Below are 14,496 nucleotides of genomic sequence, written 5' to 3'. Positions count from 1 at the left end.
AGTTTTTATCTATACCTCACCCAGAAAGCAAGCAGTGGTTGCACACAGAACTTTTACTCACAAAGCAGTTCACGATCCAATGAGGCTTTTGGAGTCCAAGGGGTTTACAACTAAATAAAAAATACAAGCACTGCTTTGGGCTATTTGCCACACAGTTTGGCACTAAACTTTATACCAACAGGGATGGGAAAAACCAGCCCCAATTCACTCCCTGTTGGAAACAGGCATATACAAAGACGCAAAGGCCCTAGAGTCAGGAGACTTGGGTTCTAAGCCCGGCTCTGCCACTTACCTACTGTACAAGTCACTTATCTGGGTTCTAATCTCAGTTCCACCACTTGGCTGTTGAGTGACCTTGGACAAGTCAATTAACTTCTCCATGCCTCAGTTACCTCACCAGTAAAGTGGGGAATAAGACTGTGAGCACCACGTAGATCAGGAACAGTGACCAACCTGATTACTCTGCATCTACTCCAGTGTCTTGTACAGTGCTTGGCACATAATAAGCACTTAATAAATACCATTAAGAAAATAGAATTTAAAAAAAGTATCACCAGACTTGGAATAATGATCCCCAGCCGCCCTAATGCAGCTGGGCTTTGACTTATCCACGCCTTCAAGGAAGAGCGGAAACAAATTTCCTCTCTAAGAGGAAACAGACTCCTTGTCCCAACCTCCATCGTCCATATGCAAAAGTGGAATAAAGAGCGGAAGAGCCATTTGCCAGGGGCCCTGGGAAAGAGTCAGAGGAGGAGGTGGGGTTCTGCCTGTGTCTCTCATCATTTCATATTTCCCCCTGGTTTCTGGCTACTCCATAGCCCCTTAGGGACCAGCTCCCCCTCTAAATGGGCTCCCCAGGGGAAGTGGTGGCCCCGGAGTCAGAATGATGGCCAACACATTGTTTGCGGTTTTGCTGGAAGATGTGTGTGGAGTTTCCAACCCTGGACGGGGCTGTGTGAATGCTTTCTTTGGTTTTCCTCCTCTGCCAAGTTATGGGGATGAGAAGGTCCAGTTTATTCCCCAGGAAAATAACAACTTTGTGCTGGGGGAAACGTAGATGTGAATTCTTTTCAAAATTTAAAAGAAAAAATTGATTTGTGCTGCATTCAGGATCTGGGTTTCATTAACTTGATATTAAATGGACTCTGTTGTAATGCACTTTCTCAAGAGCAACACAGTGTTCTGCACACAGTACGTGCTCAATAAATGCCATTGATTGATCGATTGATGGTGACTCAGTCACACACACACACACCCACACACACACAATCCTAGCTCTGCTATTTGTCTGCTGTGTGACCTTGGGCAAGTCACTTAACTTCTCTGTGTCTCAGTTACCTCATCTATAAAATTTGGATTAAGACAGTGCGCTCCATGAAGGACAGAGTCTGTGTCCAATCTGATTACCTTGTTTCTACCTCCAATCAATCAAATGTATTGAGCATGTATTGTATGCAGAGCACTATACTAGGCACTTGGGAGTACAATATAACAGCTCCCCCAGGGAGCTTAGAGTATAGAGGGCTTAGTGCATTAGTGAATACAGTCTATGCCTCAGAAATTCAGGAATTGGGATTTTTCACTAAGTTCTTCCATGGGCACTTTGTATTAGCCACTGCTCCAGCCCAGGCAAGACTCAAACACCAGCATGTAGCAGGGTGAGCCCACAACCAGGCTTTGGACAGCTGGGGCCTACTGCATGGGTGATAAGCTACCTTCTTTCTTGCTGCCCCCACCATCAGGACTCCCTTGGCCCCTGCTCCAGCCTGGGAAGGACTCAACACTGGTTGGTAGCTGGGTGGGACCACAACCAGGCTTTGGACAGACAGGGCCCATTGCAAAGAAAGGAAAGCTACCTCTCTTCCTGCTGCCTCCATGCCACTGGGACTCTCATCAGCCCCTGCTCCAGCCCAGGCTGGACTCAAACACTGGCAGCCACCATCCCCACCTTCTAGAACATTGAGAAACCTAAAGCTGGGGCTGCAGCTGTGACTTTTGTGACTGTTGGACTGAGCCACGAGGAGCCTGAAACTCTCTTTCCCCAGCCACCACGCCCAACTGTTCTTGTCCCATTTATGAGTTATGAGATATGCCTTAACTCAGATCTTCATCTTTCCACATCTGTTGCCTACACCTTCACCCTCCTTTATTCAGTAGATTTTGAACCCCTTGGGGTCCAGAGATTGTGTCTAATTCCCATAGATGAATTTTTTTCTAAGTACTTAGCACAGTATTTTGCACGCAGCTGGCATTTAATGAATACCATTACTATTGTTATTGTCTCAGCAAAATGCTGCAGGCGATGTGAGCCTGAGTTTCTTTGCTTCTTTCTGAACCTTGATGCAACTAGGGTCACTGGAGTCCCTGCCCATCTGGAGGGACTGCCAAGACGAGGAAGAATAGAGTACAAATTGGCCTCTTCTCCTCACTGAACAGGCCAAAAGAGTGAAGCAGCTAGTTGTAACCTCTGGCCCTGTCATGTCACTCTCCTGGCTCCCAGCACACCTCAACTTCTAGTTCCCGAAACAGCCAGTTGGGACTGAGTCCTAATCCCCACGATTATATAATAATAATAATAACTGTGGTATTTGTTCAGCGCTTACTACTTAGGCTCCATACTAAGCACTGGGGTGGATACAAGCATATTGGGTTGGACATAGTCTTTGTCCCATATGGAGCTCATAGCCTGTATCCTCATTTTACAGATGAGGTAACTGAGGCACAGAGAAATGAAGTGGCTTGCCCAAGGTCACACAGCAGACACAGTGGAGCCGGGATTAGAACCCAGGTCCTTCTGACTCTCAGGCCCATGCTCTAACTGCTATGCATCCTGCTTCCCTAAAAGCTCTGAAACAGACAATGATGCAGTCAGCATTTCCTTCTCCTTGGATTAGGGAACTCAGCATGGCTATGGGCAATCTCCGCTCCAGATCCCCAGGCAGGTGACATTACTACCAAGCTTTGTGTTTCATCCAATTATGCAACTCAGGAATGTCTGTGCCCACCTCAAGGGCAAAGATGAGCAGTGGAACCTCGAAGGAACCTTTCTTACAGGCTGCAACTGCTTAATCAATTAATCAATCAATAGGAATTAGCTACCCACAACAGGACATGGGATTCTCAAATAGACATTTCCTTAGAATCATCAGTGTGGAACTCTACAACTGCAGGGCCTGGACTTGGTCCCCTTTGACCCTCTCTGTGTTGGAAGCACAGTGTCTCCCCCTTCTGTCAGCTTCTTGAAGACAAGGGGACTCAGTAGCTTTTCACACCAGTGTCAAAAGTGATCTGTCCCCCATGGGCACACGAGTATCTGGTGGAGACTGTCAATGAGCTTTGCAAATGGGGTCATCTGGGGGTGCAACTCAAGGAGCAGGAGCTGGAAGCCACATTTGGGACTCATGGTGAGGCCATAGTGGCGCCCCTGAGTCAGGCCTCCCCCTGCTGCCCCCCATACCCAGGGTCAAGCCCGATCCTGTTGGAGCTAGATGGGCAGAAGCTGAGGCTGTAGCACACTGGTGTCAACCTTTAGAATGTGAGGAAGACTGTCACTCCCCTACCTTGGCTCGGAGTAATGAAAGGAATGACTGAAAAATGTGTCCCTAGAAGAAATATGTTGCCATTTTGTTTAATTGCCTGATTTGGCTATATTTCTAAATCAATTGATCAATCAATCAATGACATTTATTGAGCATTAATTCGTTCAATCATATTTATTGAGTGCTTACTATTTGCAGAGCACTGTACTAAGTGCTTGGGAAGCACAATTCAGCAACAAATAGACAATCCCTGCTCAGAGTGGGCTCACAGTCTAGAAGACGGCAGACAGACATCAAAACAAGAGCACTGACTGTGCGCATAGCACTCTACAAAGCACTTGGGAGAGTACAATGAAACAGAGTTGGTAGACTCATTCTTTGATGGCTATAAGCTTAAGGTCTAGAAGCCTGCTATTCTTTCCTTATATTTCTGGATCCAGGTTTTAATAATAATAATTATGGTACTTGTTAAGCACTTATTATGTGCCTGTTCTAGATGCTAATGTAGATAAAGTTCGTCAAGTTGGACACAGTCCCTTTCCTACAAGGGGCTCATAGTCTAAGTAGGAGGGACTATTATAAAGTCCTAGGGCTAAGATTTTATACCCATTTTATGGATGGAGTAATTGAGGCACAGAGAAGCTAAGTGGCTTGCCCAAGATCACCCAGCAGACATTAGAACCCAAGTCCTCTCACTCATAGGCCCATGCTCTTTCCACTAGGCCATGCTGCTTCTCAATTTTAGCAATTTTAGACTGCTAGCCTCCTGAAAGCCAGGGGGTAGGTCTGAATAAATATCCTTGTACCTTTCCCCAGTGCTCTGCACAATGTAAATGCTCCCAAATGCAACAATAAATAATAATAATTATTATTTTTATAAATAATAATAATGTTAAGTGTTTACTATGTGTGAAGCACTGTTCTAAGTGCTGGGGTAGTTAAAAATTCATTAGTCCCTAACTCCTTTCAGACCACACAGAAATCAAGTTTATTTCTAAATAGGAATACAAGCACTGTTTAAATTCTGGCTCTGCCACTTGCCTGCAGTGTGACCTTGGGCAAGTCACTGAAATGATCTGGGTCTCAGTTTTCTTAACTACAAATTGGGGATTAATTAACTGCTCTTCCATACATTGGGGATTAAATTCCTGTTTCCCCTCCCCTCTTAGACTAGGAGCCTCATCTGGGATTGGGACTGTAGTCAGTCTAATAATTCTGTCTTTACCCCAGTGCTTAGCACAGAGTAAATGTTTAACAAAAATCACAATTATTATTATTATTATAATTTATTAAATGTTAAAAACTGAAAAGAAACAGAAACCTCCAGAAAGACATTCACTGTGTCCAGCAGAAAGACTCTCTCCCTTTCACGCTAGTTTGACCTTTCTTCTCTGAGGTTTGCATGACTTTAATCAACTGTACTCTTATTTCAAAACTAGAGGCCAGCATTTGTATCCAGTCATTGGTTTAAATATAGTTCTGAAATGGTTTCTACTTGCAAAACCCCTAAAAGTTGCATCCCTCTATGCTAGTGTTGGGTTTGTCAGAGGACCTGGGTTCTAATCTCAGTTCTACCCCATACCTGCTTGTGTGACCTCGGGCAAGTAAGACATGTAACTTCTCAGGGCCTCAGTTTACTCATCTGCAAAAAGGGGATTCAATACCTGTTTTGTCTCCTATTTAGACTGAGAGCCTCAAGTGGGACATGATTATCTTGTGTCTACCCCAGTGCTTAGTTCAGTGCTTGGCACACAGTAATCTCCTAACAAACACCTTATTAAGAATAATAATTGTTATTATTATTACTAATTGTACCAGGGTGGAAGGAGTCATTCCAACTGTGTCCAACCTGTTTGTATTGTATCAACTCTAGTGCTTAGTAGACTGTTTGACATATAGTAGATGCTTAAAAAATACCATGTTATTAATTCCTTGGGACTGATTCTGTTGGATCAAGACACTTACCTTTTCCAGTGCATCTCTGTCAACTAATTCTTGCACAGCTAACAGCTTGATGCTGAAAAATACAAAATAAATCATAGAAAATTACTCATCTGGTGACTTCAAGCAAAGAAAGAGGAGCAGGGTCAAAAAGCATGTGATCCAGTCCTCAGTTTCTATTCTCGAGGACCTTGATATGGCAGGAAATATGTCTACCAACTCTGTTGTACTTTACTCTCCCAAGCACTTAGTACAGTGCTCTGTCCACAGCAAGCACTCAATAAATATGAGTGATTGATTCTAATGGGTTTGCCCAAAGTTAAATCCTCAAGTGGCTTATGGGTTCAATATTGGGTCTCAAAAGGACCATGAAGAAACCTAATCCCTGTGCTTTACAGTCCAACCATTTTCCAAGACAAATCCTTCCCTGGATGCCTTGGATCTTCAAACACTCCCTTTAACCCTGACTGGGGAAAGGAGAATCTGCAGTTTTCTCACTCCAGCCTAAGGGGACTCTGGGGGCACTGCACTCCAGTCTGGACCTATCCCTTCCTCCAAGAGATCAAGGCCCAAAACTAAAATTGGGACAGGGTGAGTAACAAAGACTCAGCAGCAGGAAATCAATCAATCACACTTATTGAGTGCTTACCGTGTGCAGAGCACTGTGGTAAGTGCTTGGGATAGAACAACAGAGATGATAGACATGTTTCCTTCCAACAACAAGCTTACAGTGTAGAGGGGGAGACAGATGTCCATATAAATAAATAAATACATTACAGATATGGACATAAATGCTGTGGGACTGAGGGAGGGCTGAATAAAGGGTGCAAATCCAAGTGCAAAGGTGATGTGGAATAGAGTGGGAGAAGAGGAAATGAGGGCAAGATGAGATCAAGGTACAGTGAGTAGGTGGACAATAGATGAGTAAATTGTGCAAACTGGGCTGTAGTAGGAAATCAGGGAGGCAAATTAGGAGGGGGCACGGTTTAAACTCTTTGTTTTTGATGCAGAGGTGGGTCTTGAGGAGTGGGAAAACATGTCCTGAATGTTTTTGTAGAAAAATGATCTGGGCAGCAAAGTGAAGTATGGACCAGAGAAGGGAGACACAGGAGGCAGGGAGGTAAGCAAGGAGGCTGATGCAGTAATCAAGATGGGATAGGATAAGTGCTTGGATTAACATGGTAACAGTATGGATGGAAAGGAAAGGGTTGATTTTAGCGATGTTGTTGAACTAAGTTGAAAGTTGAACCAAGAGGATTTGGTGATAGATTGAATATGTGGATTGAATGAGAGAGATGAGTTGCGGATTATGCGGTTATGGGTTTATGAGAGATGGAGCATGGTTGTGCTGTCTGCAGTGATGTGAAAATGAGAAGGTTTTTGATAGTAACAAATAAGTTTCTATTTTATTTCCCTTGAGCTTTCACTATTATGACAGTACTTATTGACTGGATATTAGGTGAAGCAGCGTGGCTCAGTGGAAAGAGCACGGGCTTTGGAGTCAGGGCTCATGAGTTCGAATCCCAGCTCTGCCACTTGTCGGCTGTGTGACTGTGGGCAAGTCACTTAACTTCTCTGTGCCTCAGTTCCCTCATCTGTAAAATGGGCATTAAGACTGTGAGCCCCACGTGGGACAAGCTGATTCCCCTATGTCTACCCCAGTGCTTAGAACAGTGCTCGGCACATAGTAAGCGCTTAACAAATACCAACATTATTATTATGTGCACTCTGTACTGGATATTTATGAGCAGATCACTGTATGAGGTGCTCGGGGGAACATACAATACAAATAAAAGATGTAGTTTCTGCCCTGGAGGAGCTAAAAGTCTACTGGGGAAGAAAAACAGACATAAATTGCCAAACACACCAAGGAAAGATAGTAATTTGCCAGTGATGAGTACCAATAAGGACAAAAGAAACCCTAAGGGAATAAATAAAATTAAATATATCTAAAGGAGTTTGAAAAGAGGTCAATGAGCCCTGGGACTGAGAAGGTAGGGTCCATCCTCTTGGACTGTGTTGAGTTCACCTATTGCAGTGGCCTGGCCTGTAAAAGCAGTCACTAAGCTTTCTGGTCCAGTATGTCAGGATGACTGTCATTCCTAGAAATAGTATGACTATTGATTCCTTTTTTTAGCTGATGCCAAAGAAATGAAGATGATTTGATACAGAAATTGCCAGAGTGTGATGCAATAGTTTTGGCAGAGTAGCTCATTTCTGGTTATGAATTCAGGCCTTTTAACACTGGCTTGGGTTCAACTGAGTCCTGGTATTTCTAGATATTGCTGGTAGATTATTTTACCATTAGGGTGGGTTTGGATTTCTGATCAATATGGGCCTTTCAGAGACATCGCTCCCCATGTGGGAACAATGTTGGAACTTTTCGAATGCCTCCCGCTAACCCTCACAAAATTGAAGCAATGTGGCCTAGTGGAAAGAGCAAGGGCCTGGGAGTCAAAGGACTGGGTTCTAATCCCAGCCCAGTCACTTGCCTACTGTGTAGCCTTGAGCAAGTAATTTAATTTCTCTGTGTCTCAGTTTTTTCAATCAGTTAATCAATAAATCACATTTATTGCACACTCACTGTATGCAGAGCACTGTACTAAGCTCTTGGGAGAGTACAATATAACTCTAGACTATAAGCTTGCTGTGGGCAGGGAATATGCCTGTTTATTGTTATATTGAACTCTCCCAAGCATTTAGTACAGTGCTTAGCACATGGCAAGTGCTCAATAAATATGACTGAATGAATTAATGCACGAGCTTACAGTCTAGAAGGGGAGACAGACATTAATGTAAATAAATAAATTACAGATATGTACATAAATGTCCTGGGGCTGAGGGAGGGGTGAACAAAGGAACGGATGAATAAATCTGTAAAATCTGGTGATTGAATACCTGTTCTCCCTCCAACTTAGACTATGTACCCAATGAGGGACATGATTATCTTGTATCTACCCCAATCAATCAACCAATCATATTTATTGACTGTGTGCAGAGCACTGTAGTAAGCGCTTGGGAGAGTTCACTATAACAGAATTGATAGACACGTTCCCTGCCCACAAAAGTTTACAGTCTAGAGGGCCGTGTTCCTTTTTGTGGCCCCAGCACTTAGCACAGTGCTTGTCACATAGTAATCAATCAATCGTACTTATTAAGTGCTTATGGGGTGTAGAACACTGTGGTAGGTGCTGGGGAGAATAAAATATAACAATATAACAGACACATTCCCTGCCTACAACAAACTTACAGTCTAGAGGGTCACTTTCTTTTTTGTGGCCCCAGCGCTTAAGTACAATGCTCGTCAGATAGTAAGCACTTAACATATATTTATTGAGTGCTTACTGTGTGCCGAGCACAGTACTAAATGCTGGGACAGTACAATAATGGATAGATCCTTGCTGGGATGACGGCCTATCTTTTTCGGTCTGCCACCTGGTACCCTGATTTTCATATGTCTTTCCTCAAGGAGACCAAGCATCTTCCTGATTTCTGCCTCCTAGTCTGGTTGCAATATTTTTCTGATGGAGCCACTGCTGTTCTGCTCTGTGTGAGGCTATCTATCATTGTATTTATAAACAATTATTCTAACCCCTGCCCATTTGGCCTCTTTAAGTTCAACCCCCCAGTTCCTGGGTAGTTCACTCATTCATTTATTCAGTGGTATTTATTCAGAGCTTACTCTATGCAGAGCATTAAGTGCTTGGGAGAGTACAATACAATAATAAACAGACACATTCCTTATTCCAATGAGCTCAAAGTCTAGAGGAGAGGAGACAGACATGAATATAAATAAATTACACTTATGTACTGTGCTGTGGGGTTGGGAGGGGGAACGAAGAAAGAGAGTAAACTAGGGCGATGCAGACGGGAATGGGAGAAGAGAAAAGGGGTGTTTAGTCAGGAAAGTCCTCTTGGAGGAGATGTGCCTTCAATAAAGCTTTGAAGGGGGAAAGAGTAATTCTCAGATTTGAGGAGGGAGGGTGTTCCAGGCCAGAGGCAGGATGTGGGCAAGGGGTTGGCGGCAAGATAGGTGATATCAAGGCACTGTGAGAATGTTAGCATTAGAGGAGCGAAGTACCCAGGCTGGGTTGTAGTAGGAGAGAAGTGAGGTGAGGTAGGAGGGAGCAAGGTGATTGAATGTTTTAAAGCCAATGGTGAGGAGTTTTTATTTGATGTGGAGGTGGATGGGCAACCACTGGTATTTTCTGAGAAGCGGGATTACATGTCCTGAATATTTTTATAGAAAAATGATCTGGACAGCAGAGTGAAGTATGGATTGGAGTTGGGAAAGACAGGATCATCCATCCTCTTCACAAGCCCTGCCTTGAGAGCGGACCGCATTCCAAACTTTGCTAATTCTAGTCTAGAAGATGAAAAGCCAATTTCCCTAACCCCAGAATTGAGTAGTAGTAGTAGAAGTAGTAGTCTCTATGTACTAAGCGGTTGAGAAGTACAGAGTAATGAAGGCTTCCAGGCACTCACACTCTGCTGGGGGAGACAAGCATAAACATATTCCAATGCGAGTGGTGAAAATAAATGAAGTGAGCAGACATGTATGAATACAGAGAAGGAGCGTGGCTTATTGGAAAAAGCATGGGCTTGGGAGTCAGATGTCATGGGTTCTAATGCCGGCTCTGCCACTTGTCAGCTGTGTGACTCTGGGCAAATCACTTAACTTCTCTGTGCCTCAGTTCCCTCATCTGTAAAATGGGTATTAAGACTGTGAGATCCACATGGTACAACCTGATAGCCTTGTATCTACCCCAGCACTTAGAACAGAGCTGGGCATATAGTAAGTGCTTAACAAATACTATCATTATTATTATTATTAATAAGCACGACTAATTATTATTAAAGGAGGTGGGATTTTACAATCTCTCTAAACTGCAAGCTCCTTTTGGGCAGGTAACATAGCTTCCAATTCTGCTTCTGTTGTATTGGACATTTGACATTCACCCCACCCTCAACCCCACTGTACTTATGTACATATCTTTCAATTGCACATTATAAATTATTTATTTACATTAGTGTCTGTCTTCCTCTCTAGACTGTAAACTCATTGTGGGCAGAGAATGTGGTGCCAATTCTGTTGTATTGTACTCTCCCAAATACTTAGTCCAGTGCTCTGCGCATAGTAAGCACTAATAAATACCACTGTTGAATGTACTCTCCCAGTCAGTCAATCACATTTATTGAGCACTTACTGTGTCCTGAGCACTGTACTGAGCACTGAGGAGAGTACAAAATATCAATAAAACAGATACATTCCTTGCCCATAGTGAGCTTAAAGTCTAGAGGGGGAAACAGACATGAATATAAATTAATAAATTACAGATATGTATATAAGTATTGAGGGCCTGGGAGGAGGGATGAATAAAGGGAGCAAGTCGGGGGATGCAGAGGGAATTGAAGAAAAGGAAAAGAGGGCTTAGTCAGAGAAGGCCTCTTAGAGGAGATGGGCTTTCAGTAAGGCTTTGAAGCAAGGGAGAGTAATTGTTGGATATGAAGAGGGAGGGCTTTCCAGGCCAGAGGCAGGTTGAGGGTGAAAGATCAGCACTGAGTCAAAAGAAATCGAGTTACAGTGAGAAGGTTAGCATTAGAGGAGTGAAGTGTGTGGGCTGTTTTGTAACAGGAGAGTAGCGAGGTTAGGTAGGAGGGGACTAGGTGATTGAGTGCTTTAAAGCTAGTGGTGAGGAGTTTCTGTTTCATGCTGAGGTGGATGGGCAACCACTGGAGGTTTTTGAGGAGTGGGGAAACATGGCCTAAACATTTTTGTAGAAAAGTGGTTCGGGCAGCAGTGTAGTACAGACTGGAGTGGGGAGAGACAGGAGGCTGCGAGGTCAGCAAGGAGGCTGATACAGTAATCAAGGAGGGATAGATTAAGTGACTGGATTAATATGGTAGCAGTTCGAGCCCTCACCCATGTCTTGCCTCTGGCCTGGAACACTCTCCCTCCTCAAATCTGACAGTCAATTACTCTGCCTTACTTCAAATGGAGCCTGAACAGCAAAGCTTAAAAGTTGGTTTCCCCATGGGTATGGAGTCTTCCCTCTTATCTTCCCCCATGGGTTTCAGGCATGGTGTTCCCACCCTGCACCTGGTTTTCATCATGGATGAGCCGTTCTCTGCCTGCCGAAAGGACAAGGGGGGGCAGGCCGGTGGACCGTGGGAAGCGGTCGAAGCCTGGGATATGATCTTGGCTGCGCCCACCTCCGGTGAAGGGGGAGGTCGGGGCTCGCAAGAAGGCCAAGGCAGTTAGCGGATGGGGTGAAAGGACGTGAATGGGCGGGAGTCCGATCCCCTTGGATTTCCACCTCTGAGGGGCAGTGGGCGCATTGACCGCTATTCTATCCTCCTCTCGGCCACCTGCTGACCCAATCAGGAATCTCTAAGCCCGTCAAACGGCAGGGACTGTCTTTATCTGTTGCCGACTTGTTCATTCCAAGCGCTTAGTACATTGCTCTGCACATAGTAAGCGCTCAATAAATACTATTGAATGAATGAATCTCCTCCAAGAGGAATTCTCTAACTAAGCCCCGCCCCCTTTCTTCTTCTCCCACTTTCTTCAGCATCACCCTGACTTGTTCCCTTTCTTCCCCCCTCCCCACTCCCACTCCCAGCCCCACAGCACATATGTGCTTATCCATAATTTATTTATTTATATTAATGTCTGTCTCCCCCCACTTCAGAATGTAAGCTCCCTATGGGCAGGGAATGTGTCTGTTTATTGTTGCATTGTACCCTCCCAAGCACTTACTACAGTGCTCTGCACACAGTAAGTACTCAATAAATATGACTGATTGGATGAATGAATGAATGAATGAATGAATGAATGAATGAATGAATGAAGAGGAAAGGGCAGATTTTAGTGATGTTGTGAAGGTTGAACCAACATTGCTCAGCACACATTAAATGCTCAAAATGTTCACATTAAGTGCTCACTGACCCATTTATTAAGAAGGGATACAAAGATGGTCTGACTGACGCTGGGAAGGAGGAAGGAGTCCCAAGCTGTGGGAAACAGTATGAGTGAGGAGAGGGAGGCAGGAGACCGGGGACCACAATATACTTAGCTTTAGAGGAGCGGAGAGATAAAGTTGGGGAAAAGCAGAAGAGAACACATAAGCCTGGTGGGGTAAGATGGTGAAGACTGAAGTGGATTGGGAGAAGTTTTGGTGAAGACTGAGAAGAGGATGAAAATACAAGTCTACATGAAATCCACTCTGTGTTCAGCCAAAGAGGCTCAAGAGTCATTCCTCTTTAAACAATGCAAACTAGTTCAAAGTTGGTAGGAAGAAGCAAGGGAGAACCCCAAAAATGGTCTGTGCAAAATTAATTAATGAATTATGGTACTTAAGTGCTTACTGTGAGTCATGTAGATACATGTTTATCAAGTTGGACTCAGTCCCTGTCCCACCTAGGGCTCACAGCCAAAGGAGGAGGGGGAACAGGTATTGAATCCCCATTTAACAGATGAGGTAAGGCACAGAGAAGTTAAGTGACTTGCTCAAGGACACATAGCAGACAACTGGCAGAGCTGGAGTTAAAACCAAGGTCTTCTGACTCCCAGGTCTGTGCTCTTACCATGAGGCCATGTGGCTTTTCTAAAATTCAGTTTAAAGGAGCAACATGGCTTAGTGGAAGGAGCATGGGCTTGGGAGTCAGAGGATGTGGGTTCTAATTCACATCCCATCATTTGTCTGCTGTGTGACCTTGGGAAAGCCACTTAATTTCTCTGTGCCTCAGTTATCTCATCTGTAAAATAGGGATTAAGACTTTGAACCCCACATGGGACAACCTGATTACCTTGTATCTACCCCAGCACTTAGAACAGTGCTTGGCACATAGTAAGTGCTTAACAAATACCATAATAATAATTATTATTATTATTTAAGTCTAAGCTTCTTGTGAACAGGGACCATGTCTTCTGATTCTGTTAAATCATACTCTTCCATGCACTTAGTAGTGTTCTGCACACATTAAGCATTCGATAAATACCATTAATTGACTTAGCCAACAAAAAGCCTTCTTATTAACCTGGGGCAGAAGGTATCAATGGCATGTCTGCCTGTCATCGGAATGAAGCTGCTCATCTTCTCTATCTTCCCAGACTGACCATGGGTTTTAAAAGTCTCAGTTCAGGGAGAGATTCCCTCTCAGACTGGGTGGCTTGGAGGTGTGATTCAGGCCTATCAGGCGAATTGATAATATCAGGCCTATTGATAATATCAGGCATGCTCTTCCAAAAATCTCCCCTGCCCCTCTCCAGATCCTCTCCTCTCCTACACCTTCAACTCTTCCATCTTTCCAAACAGTATCTCTAGAGGAGATCTTCTGCCTTATATAAAAATCTACCCCCTCCACTTGCATATCTGGACCCCACTCCTTCTCAACTCATCAAAACACTTGCCCCCTCCCTTTTTCCCTGCCTAACTGCCATCTTCAACTGTTCACTCTCCAGCAGCTTCTTCCTGACTGCTTTCATACATGCCCATATGTCCCCATACTAAAAAAAACCCTCCCTTGACCCCACGGCTCCCTCCAGTTATTGCTCCATCTCCCTCCTACAATTCCTCTCCAAACTCCTTGAGCAACCTGCCTACACCCACTATCTCCTTGACATCCTCCAATTTGGCTTACATCCCCTTCACTCCACAGAAACCACCCTCTCAAAGGTCACCAATGACCTCTTTTTGCCAAATCCAATGGCCTATACTCCATCCTAATCCTCCTCAACCTCTCAGCTGCATTTGACACTGTTGACCACCCCCTTCTCTTGGAAACATTATCCAACCTCAACTTCACTGACACTGTCCTCTTCTGGTTCTCTTATTTCTCTGGCCACTAATTCTCAGTCTCTTTCATGGGTTCCTCCTCTGTCTCTCACCCCATAACTGTGGGGGGTCCCTCAAGGTTCAGTTCTGGGTCCCCTTCTCTTCTCCATCTACATCCACTTCCTTGGAAAAGTCATTCACTCACATGATTTCACCTCTATGCTGATGACACCCAAATC

General features: G+C 44.2%; 1 protein-coding gene across 1 annotated transcript in view; it reads right to left on the bottom strand.

The window, feature by feature from the left end:
• Window positions 1–14,496, bottom strand: part of EEPD1 (endonuclease/exonuclease/phosphatase family domain containing 1) — a 120,101-nt gene that overhangs the window by 37,264 nt on the left and 68,341 nt on the right. The window contains exon 2 of the mRNA XM_029049590.2: window positions 5,505–5,556. Coding sequence (XP_028905423.1) covers window positions 5,505–5,556 — 52 coding nt within the window. The remainder of the gene's footprint in view (window positions 1–5,504; window positions 5,557–14,496) is intronic.

The sequence above is a fragment of the Ornithorhynchus anatinus genome, chromosome 21 (assembly GCF_004115215.2).
Source record: "Ornithorhynchus anatinus isolate Pmale09 chromosome 21, mOrnAna1.pri.v4, whole genome shotgun sequence".
Lineage (NCBI taxonomy): Eukaryota > Metazoa > Chordata > Mammalia > Monotremata > Ornithorhynchidae > Ornithorhynchus > Ornithorhynchus anatinus.
Note: the sequence above shows the minus strand (reverse complement) of the source record. Positions and strands in the feature narration are given on the sequence as shown.